This window comes from Rhinoderma darwinii, chromosome 2, assembly GCF_050947455.1.
Source record: "Rhinoderma darwinii isolate aRhiDar2 chromosome 2, aRhiDar2.hap1, whole genome shotgun sequence".
In the NCBI taxonomy this organism is placed as follows: Eukaryota; Metazoa; Chordata; class Amphibia; order Anura; family Rhinodermatidae; genus Rhinoderma; species Rhinoderma darwinii.
In genome coordinates this window covers 77,141,905-77,159,391 of record NC_134688.1, presented here as the reverse complement: position 1 = coordinate 77,159,391, position 17,487 = coordinate 77,141,905, and the positions used below count along the sequence as shown (strand labels likewise).

The 17,487-nt window shown below is 40.6% G+C and overlaps 1 protein-coding gene across 1 annotated transcript in view; it reads left to right on the top strand.

Moving 5' to 3' along the window:
* PHF11 (PHD finger protein 11) overlaps nucleotides 1-17,487 on the top strand; it is a 196,737-nt gene that overhangs the window by 65,851 nt on the left and 113,399 nt on the right. Inside the window, exon 6 of the mRNA XM_075851785.1 lies at nucleotides 12,823-12,851. Coding sequence (XP_075707900.1) covers nucleotides 12,823-12,851 — 29 coding nt within the window. The remainder of the gene's footprint in view (nucleotides 1-12,822; nucleotides 12,852-17,487) is intronic.

Genomic DNA, 17,487 nt, shown 5'->3' with positions numbered 1-17,487 from the left:
GGCTATGGTCATTACAGCTTGCATTAGCTGGTCCTAGCATAGACTGAGGTCTCGCATATCATCCTGCATAACCTTGAACAGCAGTCTTGGGCTTACAAGCGGAGTCCATGGCCTGAGCAACCTGTAACATCCAATGGGGTGGTGGTTCCACTGGGCTACTTCATCGGAACAGAGTAGCTGCAGGCCAGACAGGTGTTAAACAGTCACTGGTAGTTGGTACCTTTGTGGCTGCTTGAAACAGGCAGATAGCAGATGGGGGAAGCAGGCTGGTGTCGGATTACTGGAAGCAGGATACTGACTGGTGACGGGCACAGGATACTGGATACTTACTGGTCACGGGCACAGGATACGGTACTTGGGATACGTTACCTTAGCATGATCGAATTAGGAAGTATATTGTTGTTCAGGCCCTGGGATAGTGGACAGACTTCCTTAAAGAGGCTCTGTCACCAGATTATCAAATCCCTATCTCCTATTGGATGTGATCGGCGCTGCAATGTAGATAACATCAACGTTTTTTGTTTTTTTTTTAAAAACGATCATTTTTGCCAAAGTTATGTGCAATTTTATATTTATGCAAATGAGCTTTTCAATGGACAACTGGGCGTGTTTTCTCGTTTTACCAACATGGCGTGTATTGTGTTTTTACCAACTGGGCGTGTATTGTGTTTTTGCCAACTGGGCGTTGTGAATAGAAGTGTATAACGCTGACAAATCAGCGTCCTACACTTCTCATCGTTCCCACCCAGGTTCATTCACTGCAGATACACAGCGTGACGTCACCCACAGGTCCTTCAACCTTGGCGTCGGACAGAGAAGATACATGGGCTCCAGCCGTCCGAGAGGGTAATATGTTCGTCTCTAGGGAGTTTACTATGCTTACCTGACACGGTGATGCTGCTGCAGATTCAACTGTACTCTCTCGGACGCCTGGAGCCGATGTGTCTTCTCTCTTCCAACACCAAGGTTGAAGGACCTGTGGGTGACGTCACGCTGTGTGTCCGCAGTGAAAGAAGCTGGGTGGGAACGATGAGGTCACCCACAGGTCCTTCAACCTTGGAGTCGGACGAGAGAAGACACATCGGCTCCAGGCCTCCGAGAGAGTACAGTTGAATCTGCAGCAGCATCACCGTGTCAGGAAAGCATAGTAAACTCCCTAGAGATGAGCATATTACCCTCTCTGACGGCTGTAGCCCATGTATCTTCTCTGTCCGACGCCAAGGTTGAAGGACCTGTGGGTGACGTCCCGCTGTGTGTCTGCAGTGAAAGAAGCTGGGTGGGAACGATGAGAAGTGTATGACGCTGATTTGTCAGCGTCATACACTTCTATTCACAACGCCCAGTTAGTAAAAAAACAATACACGCCCAGATGGTAAAAACACAATACACGCCCAGTTGGTAAAACGAGAAAACACACCCAGTTGTCCATTGAAAAGCTCATTTGCATAAATATAAAATTGCTCATAACTTGGGCAAAAATGATCGTTTTTTTTAAAAACAACAACTTTGCTGTTATCTACATTGCAGCGCCGATCACATTCAATAGGAGATAGGGATTTGATAATCTGGTGACAGAGCCTCTTTAAATGGTCCTGGATGTTCAGGGATAGCCTGGGGCACTCTTCCTGGTGCCCTTAAAGTAATGTCCGGAGCACGCACACGCACCTTACACATCCCAGGAGAAGGAGGCAGATCGTGCCGTCGTCCCAGGCAAGGAGGAAGGGGACGCGGGCGGTAAGTATATACAGACTGACAGCCGCGGCCACTGGGATGAGAGAGATGCTCATGGTCCGTGGTCGTTGGCACTACAGTAATGACTATTTTTGAACAGGGGCTTGTGTAGCAACTGCCAACAAGTGCATTTGGCAGTGGACTAGTTCCAATGCTTAATTTTTAAGTTGCTCATGACCGTGCTACTTGATTGTCAAATTTTCAGTGCTAGCAAAAGCTTTAATCATACCTAACCTTTTAAGTGACTTTTCAGACTAATCTGTCAAGTGTGAGGAGTAACACTATTTCTGGCCATTATATGACTTGTATAAGGCATTTTTATAGCAGGCTCTATCTCTAATTGAAAAATTAGCAAACAAAAAGATGAAACACCGGTTCGCTTACCACGTTTTCCGGATCCATTTCATACCACGCTGTAATCTTGTTGGTGCTTGTAAATGCAGGATATATTCTTCGTCGGTAGCAGATGCAAAAGGTAGTAATGTTTGGAGAAGGATGTATCCTGCACTGGTTTGTATAAAACTTCCAATTTATTAAGTCATTAAAAAGCAATTAAAAAAAAAATGGGATTAAAACGATCCCGGGAGGACGCTTACGCGTTTCAAACCGCTGCGTTTCTTAATCATAGCTGGCTTTCCGCAGCTTGAAGTTCAAACATTTAAACCAGATACACCCTATAACATGTGACTTACTGTAGGAGTTTAACATTAACCCCATATGCAATTAACAATATTCAAATGCACAAAAATAAACACTGACCGAATTTATCAATCGTTAGCTTTTTTTAACCCCTTCAGGACCAAGCTCATTTTGGCCTTCAGGACCAGCACCATTTTTTCAAATCTGACGTGTCCGTTTATCTGGTAATAACTTTCGAATGCTTTTACCTATCCAAGCGATTCTGAGATTTTCTTGTGATATATTGGACTTTGTTAGTGGAAAAATGTGGTCGATAAATTCATTGCTTATTTGTGAAAAACACCAACATTTAGAGAGAGTTTTCAAAAATTATGATTTTTCTAAATTGAAATGTATCTGCTTGTAAAACCGATAGTAATACCACACAAAATAGTTACTAATTAACATTTTCCATATGTCTACTTTAAGTTTGCATTGTTTTTTGAACATCCTTTTATTTTTCTAGAACGTTACAAGGCTTAGAACTTTAGCAGCAATTTCTAACATTTTCAAGAAACTTTCAAAGGCTAATTTTCAGGTACCAGTTCAGTTCAGTAGCTTTAAGGGGCCCATATATTTGAAACCCTTATAAAACTCCCCATTTTAAAAACTGCACCCCTCAAAGTATTTAAAACTGCATTCAGAATGTGTTTTAACTCTTCATGCGTTTCAGAGGAATTAAAGCAATGTAGAGGTGAAATTTACAAATTTCATTTTTTATTTTTTTTGCTGCAACAAAACACTTCTCTGGTTTTACCAGAGAAACGCAGTTTTTTGAAATATCAAACATGTGGCTATAGTGTGCTAATGGGCAGAAACACAGGCATCAGAAGCAAAGGAGCACCTAGTGGATTTTGGTGCCGCCTTTTTTTTTTTTTTTTTTTAGAATATATTTTAGGCACCATGTCAGGTTTGGAGAAGACTTGTGGTGCCAAAACCGTGAAAACCCCCAAAAGTTACCCCATTTTGGAAACAAAACCCCTCAAGGAATGTATCTAGGAAGGTCTAAAGAGGGAAGGGGGAAAATGACAGGTTTTTGTTATGTCAAAAAATCTTTACGAGATGAATCATTTCAGAACTTTTTCCTCCTTTTAACCCCTTCATGACCAAGGGTCATTGATGCCCCTGTGTCCAGGTCAAATTTTCCATTTTTGATATGCACTTCTTTAAACGATAATATATTTGGAACCGCTTTAAATATCACAACTATTTTTACTTTGTTTCTTATTTTACAAGACTTGTGAGGCTTCTAGATTAGTTTAATTAATTCAGTGTTTTTAATTTTTATTATGAGCAGAAAAATCTATCCTATCTTCTCTATCCTATCTTCTCTATCCTATCTTCTCTATCCTCTCTTCTCTATCCTCTCTTCTCTATCCTCTCTTCTCTATCCTCTCTTCTCTATCCTCTCTTCTCTATCCTCTCTTCTCTATCCTCTCTTCTCTATCCTCTCTTCTCTATCCTCTCTTCTCTATCCTCTCTTCTCTATCCTCTCTTCTCTATCCTCTCTTCTCTATCCTCTCTTCTCTATCCTCTCTTCTCTATCCTCTCTTCTCTATCCTCTCTTCTCTATCCTCTCTTCTCTATCCTCTCTTCTCTATCCTCTCTTCTCTATCCTCTCTTCTCTATCCTGTCACCTTGGATCGCTGTGAGGGGAGAGTGAATGGCAGTCAACAACAAATCAACTGTCTGTTTTTCATGGCTGTTTTTCATCAATGTGTGTCAAAATTTTAATCCATTTCCCGGCCGTCTGACCATTTTTAACCGCCATTTGCCATCCGTTTTTCATGGACGCTAAAAAATTTTTGGGCCCAACCCCCTGAAAACACCACAGTGCCCATGTAGATGGTGACGCAATACCACTGTAGATAGTGCAACATTGCCCAGATAGATAGTGCCAGTGCCCACTGTAAATAGTGCCATAGTGCCACAGTTCTCCCTGTAGATAATGCCCACATAGTGCCACACACAGTGCCCATGTAGATAGCACCACAGTGTCCCCTGCAGATAGTGCTACAGTACCCATGTAGATAGTGCCACACCCCCTGTATATAGCGCCACCTCCCCTATATATAGCAACATCCCCCTGTATTTAGCAATATACCCGCTGCAGATAGCGCCACCCCCCCTGTAAATGGCACCCCCTTCCTGTAAATAGCACCACTGTAGCTCACTGTTGGAGCGGAATCCCTCTGGCCGAAGATTCCGCTCCTACAGGAAGCCCCTGATGTCTCTGTGCATACATGGACAGTGACGTCAGGGGTTAACTCTAAAAGCGGGGATTCCGCTCGTGGAGTAGCCCCTGACCTCACTATCCATGTATAGATAGCGTCACCACAGGCTTCTCCAGTACCGGAATCCTCAACACAGAGAGATTTGACACCGGGGATTCCGCTCCTAGAGAGAGTCGCTGACTTCATTGTCCATATATGGATCGTGACACCAGGGGCTTCTCCAGTTGCGGAATCCCTGGCTAGAGTGTCGGCCGGGTATTCCGCTCCTAGAGAGAGCCACTAATGTCATTGTCCAAATGGACAGTGACGTCAGGGGCTCTCTCTAGAAGCGGAGTCTCAGGCCAGTGCGATCTGACACTGGGGATTCCGCTCCTAGACTCCGTTCAGGTGGCGCTATCTACAGTTGGGAGTGCGATGCCATCTACAGCGGGAGGGTTGCTATCTACAGTGAGGATGGAGAGATGGCGGGGGCTTTCTAGGATGGGAATCCTCTGCCAGAGTGCTGGCCGGGGACTCCGATGCTGGAGGGAGCTTAGGTGGCGCTATCTACAAAGGGTTTTGCGCTGCCTACAGGAGGCTGGGGGTGGCACTATCTACAGTGGGGGTGTATTCCGGGGCTCTCAAAGCCCCGGCCAACATGAGTGCAGTGCTGCTCACACTGAAGCAGCACTGCAGTCATTAAACCCATTCCAGGCTGTCAACGTTTATACACGTGCTAACTGCACGGGGCATCGGCAGTTAGAACGTATACAGCCGTATGGCAGTCGTGAAAGGGTTAATGTGACCCATAATCTATACAATTCCATTGAAACAAACAAACTGAAATAATTTAGAGGGTAAAAATAACAAAACTACAATAATGTGGTTGCATAAGTGTGAGCACCCTCTTATAATTGGGGATGTGGTTGTGTTCAGAATAAGCCAATCACATTTAAACTCCTGTTAAATAGTAGTCAATACACAGCTGCCATTATTTAAAGTGATTCTGAGTAACCCCATAGAAAGTTCAGCTGTTCTATTAGGATTTTCCTGACCTTTTCTTTGTTGCAAGTGACATCAAAAGGCATGGTCTGTAAAGAGCTTACAACACATCATAATGCATCTGATTGTTGAAAGGCAGGAGAAGGGTATCAAAGAATTTCCAAGGCATAAGATATACCATGGAACACCGTAAAGCCAGTTATCAAAAACTGAATTAGATTTGGCGCAACAGTGACATTAACAAGAACTGGACGTCTCTCAAAACTTCATGAAAAGACAAGTTGAAAATTGGTCCGGGAGGCTACCAAGAGGCCTACAGCAACATTAAAGGAGCTGCAGGAAGTTCTGGCAGGTACTGGTTGTGTAGTGCATGTGATAACAATCTTCTGTATTCTTCATATGTTTGGGCTGTGGGGTAGGGTGGCAAGACGGAAGCCTTTTCTAACAAAGAAAAACAACTAAGCCCGGCTATGTTTTGCAAAGACCTACATAAAGTCTGCCAAAAGCATGTGGGAAAACGTGTTGTGGTCCGATGAGACGAAGATTGAACTTTGTGGTCATAATTCCAAAAGGTATGTTTGGCGCAAAGCCAACACTGCACATCACCAAAAGAACACCATACCCACAGTGAAGCATGGTGGAGGCAGCATTATTATGCTTAAAGGGAATGTGTCGCTAGAAATTTTTATTTTTTTTCCCCAGTTAAACAATTAGTATTTAAGTGATTACACATTATTATTTTTTTTTTTTTCACAAGTCCGGAAATATTATAAATTAGATTCTAATTTATAACATTTCCATGTGCTGGCCACTAGAGGGCGCAGTTCCCAAAATTGCAGCATGGTAACTGTGGTAAAGCAACCTCATTGATTTATGCTGCAAATTTGGGGTGGACACACTCTCCTCTAGTCCTCACACAATCACCCCTCCCTTCTCCTGACTAGTGCCAGGAGAAGGAGGGGTCTGAATGTCTTCAAACCTCCTACACTGTGTGCCGCCATTTTCTGAGCGAATGCACAGTGGTAGGAGGATTAGATACAGGGCTCAGCAGACAGTATCACACATGAACATACACGTACATAACGCGCACATCATAAACAAACATAAATTACCTGCTCCTGCCGCCACCTCCGCTGGTCTAACAAAGTTCTTGCCGCCTACGCTCCTCTTCCTTGTGCCTTCGCTTCATTGAACATATGGCCAGGAGCCGCGGCCGGAAGTCGTCCTCTTACAGTCCGGCAACAGCTTCCGGTCCACGTGAAAATGGCGCTGGATTTCGCTTTACGAACGAGCTTCGTTTTGGTCTGTGTGGCTCCCGTTCTCATTCTCTATGTTAATCGACACATACAGAGATGAAAAAAAAAATGGCAGCCCCCATAGAGAAGTAAGAGTATGAATACAGTAAAAAGTAACACAAATAAATACAATTTTTGTTAATATTATATTAAAAGCAATATAATAAAAAATCACCTTCCCTTTAAGGCTGTTTTTCTACAGCTGGAACTGGGGCTTTAGTCAAGGTGGAGGGAATTATGAACAGTTCCAAATATCAGACGACAATATTCACACAAAACCTGCAACCTCTACTAAAAATCTGAAGAGGAATTTCACCTTTCAGCACGACAACGACCCAAAGCATACCTCCAAATCAAGAAAAGAATGGCTTCACCAGAAGATCAAAGTTTTGGAATGGCTCAGCCACAGCCCAGACCTAATCCCATTGAAAATCTGTGGGGTGACCTGAAGAGGGCTGTACACAGCAGACGCCCTTGCAATCTGACAAATTTGGAGCGCTTTTGCAAGGAAGAGTGTGCAACAATTGCCAAGTCACGATGTGACATGCTGATAGACTTCTACCCAAAAAGACTGAATGCTGTCATAAAGTGAAGGGGTAATTCAACAAAATATTAGTTTACACGTGTGCATATTTATGCAACCACATTATTTTTGTTCTGTTATTTTTATTTTTCCACCCTAAAAGATTTTAGTTTGTTTTTCAATACAATTGTACAGATTATAGGTGATATTAAAGGTGGAAAAAATTCTGAAATTATTTAATCTTGGACTGATTTTGTAACCTGACAAAACCCTGGTATTTTAACAAGCGTGTGTAGACTTTTTATATCCACTGTATATGATTGTAGTGTGGTACTGTCCCACCAAATTCATATCTGTTGAGTTAAATCTTTTTCTAAATCGTGCATTAGCTTAATCAATCCGTATCCGGCACATGTTGATCAGAAAACAGAGCTGCTGCTCTTGTAAGTCTTTCTAGACTATTGATCTCTGTAATGTACTGGTTAAATTATAAACTTCAGTGTTTAAAATATTTGTTTCAGTCATTATAAACAAGTATTTATATATATATATATTTATATATATCTTTTTTTTTTTCTTTTTTTTTTGAGTGTTTAATGATCAGAAAAACATATATACGGATAGTGTGGACATTTATTTTTTTTATTTTTTAATTTTTCCAAAGGAGCACGTGAAAACCAAGAAGTAGTATCGTATTTAACTACAGAATTTTGCTTGCAGAACAATTTCGAAGACTTCAATTTTGAGGAACAGCTTGCTATCATCAACCTTCAATAATGAAAATGTGGAACCAGACATCCTGATACGTCCTACGGAAGACACTAAACCGTTCTCTAAGGCTATGTTCACACGGAGTATTTTGGGGGAGGAATATCTGCCTCAAAATTCCATTTGGAACTTTGAGGCAGATATTCCTCTCCCTACACGCCGATTTTCGCGGCAATTATCGCGCCGTTTTTCGCCCGCGGCCATTGAGCGCCGCGGGCATAAAACAGCGAGATATACGCTTTCTCCTGCCTCCCATTGAAGTCAATGGGAGGTCGGAGGCGGAAGCGCCCGAAGATAGGGCATGTCGCTTCTTTTTCCCGCGAGGCAGTTTTACTGCTCGCGGGAAAAAGACGCCGACGCCTCCCATTGAAATCAATGGGAGGCGTTCTCGGGCCGTTTCTGCCGAGTTTTGCGACGCGGTTTCCGCGTCAAAAAACTCGGCAAAATACGCCGTGTGAACATAGCCCAACCCTTCCTTTTATCCAATTTTGTCTAGGTCACCTATAATGGATGATTAATAAAATTAATATCTAATATTTTCAATCTAACGAAGGGAGAAAATTTGGCATTAGAAGAACTAAATAAAATCACAAATATAGTAATACGGGTTTCAAACAAAGGCGGCTCAGTAGTAGTTTTAGACTCGGGTCTCTATGAAAAAGAGATAATGTTTTTGCTAAATGACAAACACATATAATAGGCAGGAACACATTATTACAAACACATATAGGAAATTAACTTCAGATCCCACAGATATTTTTCAAAAAAACAGCACTTCAAGATGGACTAAGCACAGCTGTTCTAACTGAAAAGGAGGCTAAATATATGAATAGGGATCATCCCATAATTCCCATCTTCCATGCATTGCCAAAAGTCCACAAGAGTGTATTCCCCCTCCCCTTAGACCTATAGTGTCTAGTATAGTATCCATCAATGAGAGATTAGGAGAATGGCTTGTTATTAAACTTAAACCATTAATGAAAAGGTCACCCAGCTATATTAAGGATAGCAAGGAAGTTCTGAAAGTAATGGACAAACTAAAATGGGAAAATGTTTTTTTGTTGGGTAACGTGTGACATAACAACCCTGTATTCCTAAATTCCACACGATAAAGCCATTATAGCCCTCGGGGGTCAGCTCAGTAAATATACTCGCTATGGTGACTAATTAAAAGAGTATATCATCGAAGTCACAGAATATATGTTAAAGCATAATTATTTACTGTTCATTGGGATTTTTTTCTCTCCAGTGCTTAGGATGTTCCATGGGAGCAAAGTTTTCGCCTTCCCTAGCGAATATTTATGTTTCCTGATGGGAAGAACATTTTATTTATACAAATTCTAATCCATACATCAGGAGTATTTATTATTACGGTCGATATATAGATGGTATGGTCTGGACTGATCCCATTTATACCAAAATTTGTTGATTTTATATTAATACTAACCACAACAACAACTTAGTTTTCACATTTAACACTAATTCCACAACTATTCAATTTCTATATCTCTTACTCACAGGAGACCCTTTACCGTCGTATATATAGCAATCTATATCCGAAGCCCATATCCGCATATTCTGTTTTACATGCTCCTAGTGCACATACTAAGCATGTGATAAATAATTTGCCAATAGGAAAGTACGTTAGAGCGAAAAGGATTTGTACTCCACATCAGGATTTTTCGAGAGAATGTAATATAATTGCTCAATTAAGATTGGATGTAGTATAGCACCGTGTGTAATGTCCGTGGCTGGGGGCTGTCAGCTCCAATCCCCTCCTGACAGCCGCAGCCACGTGTCGGAGACGCCAGCACTCTCTTCCACTCACCTCAGCCAGATCCCGTAGGGTGCGTGCGCACGCTCATGCCCGCTCTTACAGGGGCAGCGCGCGTACCGGACTTCTTGATGAACTTTGACCCATGAATACCCTGGACTATTAGAGGGGTCCGCCCCCTGCTTCTATGCCTGAGCGTTGATGTCTCCTAGTTTGTCTGTGTGATGGCCTCCTAGTGTGTTTCCTGTTTCCTGTACCTGTTCCTTGCATTCGATACCAGCCTGGTCGAGCACTGTGCTGTGCCAAAGTCGTGTCGTGCTGTATTCCACGTCTGACCTGCTTCACCTCGCCTGACGTCTACCTGCTGCCTACTCCTAGCTGAGCCTGCCCTGCTTCTGTCTGAGCTGCCACAGGTACCTATATGAACTATAGACTTTCACCTGCGCCCTGTTGGCCAGCTGCCTTACCCCCAAGGCGGTACGGCTCAGTGGGTCCACAGACCCTTCGTGACACCGTGCTTTTAATCTAGTGTCAAAGGGGATTGCTAACACAAATACTAGAATTAATATCTATGTTTGAAAAAAATAAGAAATGACACAGAACCGGAGTACAGGGTTAAAGATGTTTTTTTTTTTTTTTCAAGCCCTTTTAGCATTCATTATAATGAAATAGTGGCTAATGTGTTAAAATATCTTCCTATATTAGACAAAGATCCGGTATTAAAAAACATGATAAAAACTGGATGTAATTTTATAGCAAGAAATTCTGCAACTATAGGGAATCTTATTTCACCAAGCGCTATCCCTAAAAAAAACTGTCCATAACTTTACGTGGCTCAGTAGCAAAGGTTCATATAAATGTAGCTGTGCGAGATGTGGTTTATGTGCTTTCATACAGACCAATACACATAGTCTCTTTTTCCACTAAATTTCAATTTGCAATTAAAACTTTTATTAACTTTATTACAACCCATGTAGTATACATAATTTATATTTGGGAATGTAACCTACAATGTGTCGGTTGCATTGAAAAAACGCATTGGGGAACATATAACAGTCATCAAAAACCCAAATAAATGTAGTGTATCAGGGGCAGCAAAACATTTTATAGAGGCTCATCACCACAATATAGGTTCCCTACAGGTTTGTGGACTAGAAAGAGTTTTCAAACCAAAAAGAGGGGGGATTGGAGAAAATTACTCCTCAATAGAGAAGCACTGTGGATTTTGAAATTGGATACACGTTTCCCAAAAGGAATGAATTTCAGGAATGATTTAATGTACATCTATTGAGCAAATTACACAAACATATTATAAGGCTGACATTTTGAATTAGATAGAATAACAATTTTCAGGGAACATAAAGAAAATATACTATTACATCTAATGCGACAGGAGCTGTTTTCAGCAACTTTTGTGAAGCTCTTTATAAGCTCCAATTAAGAACACTGAACATGCTTTCTTTCAGCACCACGGATCTATCGATAAGATTACTTGTACACATCAGTTAGTTTCTATTGGATCTTGTGAAGCCTGTCTAATAGAGACATAACATCTATACTTATACCAACTAATAATTTAGCAAAAACAGTGATGCTTTTTTGAATTCATATACCATGTAAAACGGTCACCACATTCGGGAACATAAGATAATTTTTTTTTTAAACCGCTAACGATTGATAAATTCAGTCAGTGTTTATTTTCGTGCATTTGAATATTGTTAATTGCATATGGGGTTAATGTTAAACTCCTCCTATGGTAAGTCACATGATATAGGATGTATCTGGTTTAAATGTTTGAACTTCAAGCTGCGGTAAGCTGGCTATGATTAAGAACCCCAGCGGTTCGAAACGCGTAAGCGTCGTCCTGGGATTGTTTTAATCCTTTTGGTTTTTTTTTTTGCTTTTTAATATGACTTCATAAATTGGAAGTTTTATACAAACGAGTGCTGGATACGTCCTTCTCTAAAGATTTCTATCTCTAATTCTCAGGTTTTCCTATTGCTTATATTCGCTTGTAGTTTTCTATTTATGCAAATCTTGTTGAGAGGTTAGTGACCATTTAAGCTATGACCAAGATGAAAACAGTGCAGCATCTCTGAAGCTATGGCCTTCTGGTAAGTGAAACTTTGGGGAATTTAGAGCTCTAACTCTCACCTCAGGCGGAATTTATAAATTTGGGGTTTTCTGCTATGAACAATTCCTTTTTGTTAGAAGGGTACTCCAATTGTAGGATGATCAAAGGATATCCCTCTGCAGTCAACTGCAATCTGTGGAGGAATCTTACAAAGTGTATTTCTGCCACGCCACCACACACACCACATTACTAAGTGCCCGTTTACATTAACGGGCTGTCCGTTCGTCCAGAGAGACGAGAGATCTATGTAACTAATAGAGGGAGCCTGAACATGAAGCCCCCTGATAGACTATTTGAAAATGGGTTCTAAACCTTCAGAACACCTTGTGGTTATTGTTTGTTTTTTTTGGGCTTGTTAAGAACTTCATGAATTTCATGCATTTTGCACATTGTGGGTTTTTTTTCCAGCCGTTTTTTGAGAGAAGCCTATGGGGAAAACATCTGAAAAAAAGCCATACCTAGAGCATGCTATATTTTTTAAAAAAACAGGCCCAAAAAATTACACCAAAATATAAGAAAAATGCCACAAGCAAAAAAAAAAATATTGTTTTGTAGTGTGTTTTAGATCTCACTATTGCTTTTCAGCAAAAAAATATTTTTTTGCAAACAAAAAGAAGTTGAAATATTTTTGTATTTATTGTTCATTTTTAATAATAATGAATATCTTTCCTTTAGCATTACTAATCACATATGTTTATTTATAGGAAGCTCTCCCGTCCATGTCTGGCCAACAGTAAGTTGTTTTTTGTTTTTCTTTAAACATTTTATTGTTTGTTTCAATGATTTGTACAATTAACCCCTTCCCACACCTTGGCGTAAATGCACGTCCAGGTGAGCAGTAACTTCGCGCACCTGGGCGTGCAGTTACGTCCGTGCTTTAACAGTTAACCGCCGCGCGGCGCTACACCGCAGCGGCTGTTAACTGTGCAGGGTGTCAGCCCTGCTCTCCCCGTTGCCGATCAGCGGCCTGTCGCCGCTGAAATCGTCAATTAACCCCTTCGATGCGGTGGTCGATTGCGATCACCACATCAAAGAGGTTTACAGCGGATCGGCAGCCCCCCACATGTATTTGCGGGGGCTGGCGATCCTTATCATGGCAACCAGAGGCCAGACAATGACCTCCGGGTTGCCATGTACGGAAGCCTCGGAGGATCAGCCTCCGGCCGGTCCTCCGATGCTTCTTGTCAGTGTGACAGTTACGTCACAATGACAGTTAGAACACATTACACTACGTGTGTAGTGTAATGTGTTCCAGCAGCGATCAAAGCTGCAAGTCTAAGTGTCCCCTAGTGGGACAAGTAAAAAAAAGATAATAAAAATGTTTTTAAGAAGTGTAAAAATAAAAGTTATAAGTGACATAAACGAAGAATGCTTTTTTCCTATAATAAGTCTTTTATTATAGGAAAAAAATTAACACGTTAAAAAAAGTACACATATTTGGTATTGCCGCGTTCGTAACGACCCCAACTATAAAACTGTAATATTTTCCCGCACGGTGAACTCCGCGAAAAAAATAAACGAAAAACAGTGCCCGAATCACAATTTTTTTGGTTGCCAACCGTCCCAAAATATACAATAAAAAGTGATCAAAAAGTCGCATGTACGCGAAAATGGTACCAATACAAACTACATGCCGTCCCGCAAAAAATAAGCCCTTACACCGCTTTTTTGACTGAAAAATAAAAACGTTATGGCTCTCAGAATATGGTGACACAAAAATTTATTTATTTTATAAATAAGTGATTTTATTGCACAAACGCTGCAAAACATAAAAAAATTATATACATCTGGTATCGCTGTAATCGTATCGACCCGCAGAATAAAGTATAATGGTCATTTATAGCCCAGGGTGAAGGCCATAAAAAAACGAATAAAAAACATTGTCAGAATTGATGGTTTTTGGTCACCTTGCTTGCCAAAAAATGGAATAAAACGTGATCAAAAAAATTTCTGGTACCCCAAAATGGTACCAATGAAAACTACAGATTGTCCGACAAAGCATAAACCCTCACACGGCCCCGGTGGAGAAAAAATAAAACAGTTCTGGCTCTCAGAATATGGCGATGCAAAATGTGCAGTGTTCCAAAAGCAGATAAGATCGGGCACCATTTATCAGTGCGACACCGGCCACATATCTGCGGATTATTATTTATTTACTGCATTATTATACCCTCTTATTATACCCTGATGTACCCCGCACAGATAATATATGCCCCCACATTATAAACTGAAACACCAGTAAAACTCCAAACAGAACAACTACCAAGCAAACTCTGCGCGCCAAATGCCGCTCCCTCCCTTCTGAGCCCTGCAGCGTGCCTAAACACCAATTTACGTCCACAGATATGGCATCGCCATACCCAGGAGAACCCGGTTAATATTTTATGAGGTATTTGTCTTCAGTGGCACAAACTGGGCACAACATATAGTGCACTAAAATGGCATATGAGTGGAAAATTTAAATTTTCACTCCGCACCATGCGCTGCGCATTAACCCCTTTGCGCACCACAACATAGCATGTCTTAGTGTGGGGGGTGATGTATGGAGCATCTCTCGTGAAAAATAAAGAATTTAAAACGGCAAAATCGCAGTTTTTTTGGTCACCTTGGCTCTACCTAAAAATGTAATAAAAAGTGCTCAAAAAGTTGTATGTACCAAAAAATGGTACCAATAAAAACGAACGCTCGTCCCTCAATAAATAAGCCCCCATACCGCTCTATTGACTGAAAAATAAAAAAGTTGTGGCTCTTGGAACGCGGGGAGGAAAAAACTAAAAAGGAAAATAAAAAAATGGATCAGTCCAGAAAGGGTTAATTACTTTCTAATGAAAAAACATTTATGACCACACGTGGGGTATAGCCATAGTCGGGAGAAATTGCTTTACAAATGTTGGGCAGCTTTTTCCCCCTTTTATCTTTTGTGAAATTGAAAAAATGCAACATTTTAGTGGAAGAAATGTTGATATTCATTTTCACGGCCTAATTCTAATAAATCCTGCAAAAGACTTGTGGGGTCTAAATGCCCACTATATCCCTAGATAGATTCTTTAAGTGGTGTAATTTCCTATTTTTGGGGGGTTTCCACTGTTTTGGCCTCTCAGGGGCTTTGCAAATGCGACATGGCACCCAAAAACCATTTCAGCTAAATTTAAGCTCCAAAAGCCAAATAGTGCTCCTTCCCTTCTAAGCCTTGCTGTGGGTCCAAACAGCAGTTTATTACCACATATGGCATATTTCCGTAATCGGGAGAAATTGTTTTACAAATTTTGGGGTGCTTTTTCTCCTTTATTCCTTGTAAAAATTAAAAATGGCTACCTTTACAGAATAATTCCAATGAATTCAGTAAAACAACCGTGGGGTCAAAATGCTAACTTTACCCCTAGAAAAATTCCTTGATGAGTGTAGTTTCCAAAATGGGGTCACTTTCTGGGGGTTTCCACTATTTTGTTCCCTCCAGTGCATTTCAAACGCAACATGGCACTGAAAACTATTCCAGCAAAATCAGAATTTCAAAATCCAAATGGTGCTCCTTCCTTTCTGAGTCCTGCTGTGGGTCCAAACAGCAGTTTATTACCACATATGGGGTATTGCTATAATCAGGAGAAATTGCTTTACATATGTTGGGGTGTTTTTTCTCTTTTATTCCTTGAAAAAATTAAAAATTTCTATGTTTTTTCTGAAAAAAAGTAGATTTTCATCTTCACAAACTAATTCCAATAAATTTCGCAAAAGTCTTGTAACGTCCTAGAAAATAAAAGAATGTTCAAAAAACTATGCCAAACTAAAGTAGACATATGGGAAATGTTAACTAGTAACAAATTTTCTCCAAATCTTGGTGTTTTTTACAAATAAATATTGAATTTATCAACCAAATTTTTTCATTAACATAAAGTACAATATGTCACGAGAAAACAATCTCAGAATCGCTTGGATAGGTAAAAGCATTCCGGAGTTATTACCACATAAAGTGACACATGTCAGATTTGAAAAATAGGCTTCGTCCTGAAGGCCAAAACAGGCTCAGTCCTGAAGGGGTTAAAACATACATATCCTTGATATTTTGTTTTTGGATTGTATGTTTTATAAACTTAAATCTTAAAAAAAAAAAAAGTTGTAGAATTCAACAAGAAGGGCCTGTTCACATCAGGGTTGGTTTCCGTCGATGGGTTCCATCAGACCTTTCAATCAAAACAAACGGAAACCTTACACAATGGTGACAAACGGAAACCCTAAGCAACGGAGACATTACCATTGAAATCAATGGTAATGCAAATAGAAACCTATGGATTCAGTTTGCCTTTCCGTTGAAAAGTCCGACTAAACCCCTCAACGGAAACCAACACTGATGTGAACACAACCGAAGTAATAAAGCTAGGTTGATATTAAAATACAGTATGCATTTCAGATTATACATTGTACAATGCATATTCAAGATATAGTAACATGACATCTTATTTCAAGTGATGTACAAGTGATTAGATGTCAAATTAACAATGTAACCAGTTAAACAAGCCCTACACCCCTGAAAGCCCAAGGACAGAGGATATTCTCTGACCGAACATGTGTATGAGAACAGCTATGTCATAGTGTCCAAACAGGTGCGCCTACATAACCATAAATACCCTGGTCAAGTACCAGGAAGTGTAATGAAAAGGGGCCATCAACTCCGTAACTTCGGTCGGTTGGAAGTGTTTGCATATAAGTTTTCCATTTCTGGAAGAACTTTGAGGCTTTAGCTTCTGCGGTATGCTCGATTTCCAGCCTATCCATACGTATAAACTTTTTCATTTGCGTTATAATTTTAGCAAGCATGAGAACCTGCTGTATAAGCCAGTGGGCCAGTTTGCTGCGTTTATCTACCAGGAAAAACGCATGCAGGGCTTGCGGAGAAAGTGAGGGGTCAGGTAATATATGGAATAAGAGGGGTAAGGTGTCCATGGGAAGGGATATCCCTAAGTGTCTGCTATAAATTTTAATATTTCTTCCCAGTATAGGGTTAATTTAGGGCATCTCCATAAACCATAAATGAGGCCAGATTTAGGGGATGATGCACCTTGGACAAGCCACCGACATATCTCGAGCATTAGGGTGGAGGTATGTCAATGCCATAGATGGCTCTAAGTAGGAATTTGAGGTGGGTTTCTCCACTGCTTATTTATGACTGCTTTTCTCACACTTGTCCAGTCTTCTAGCAGTTTTTGTGTCATATCAGGATCTGGGAACTCTCTGTTCCAGGCCTTGAACACTATGGATGATGTCGATTTGGCCTGTTTTTCTCTTAGCATGCCATAAAGAAGTGTTACTGGCATAATTTGCTCAATATTCAGTATTTAATTTTGAAAATCACAGAAAAATTGCGAAAATGTGCA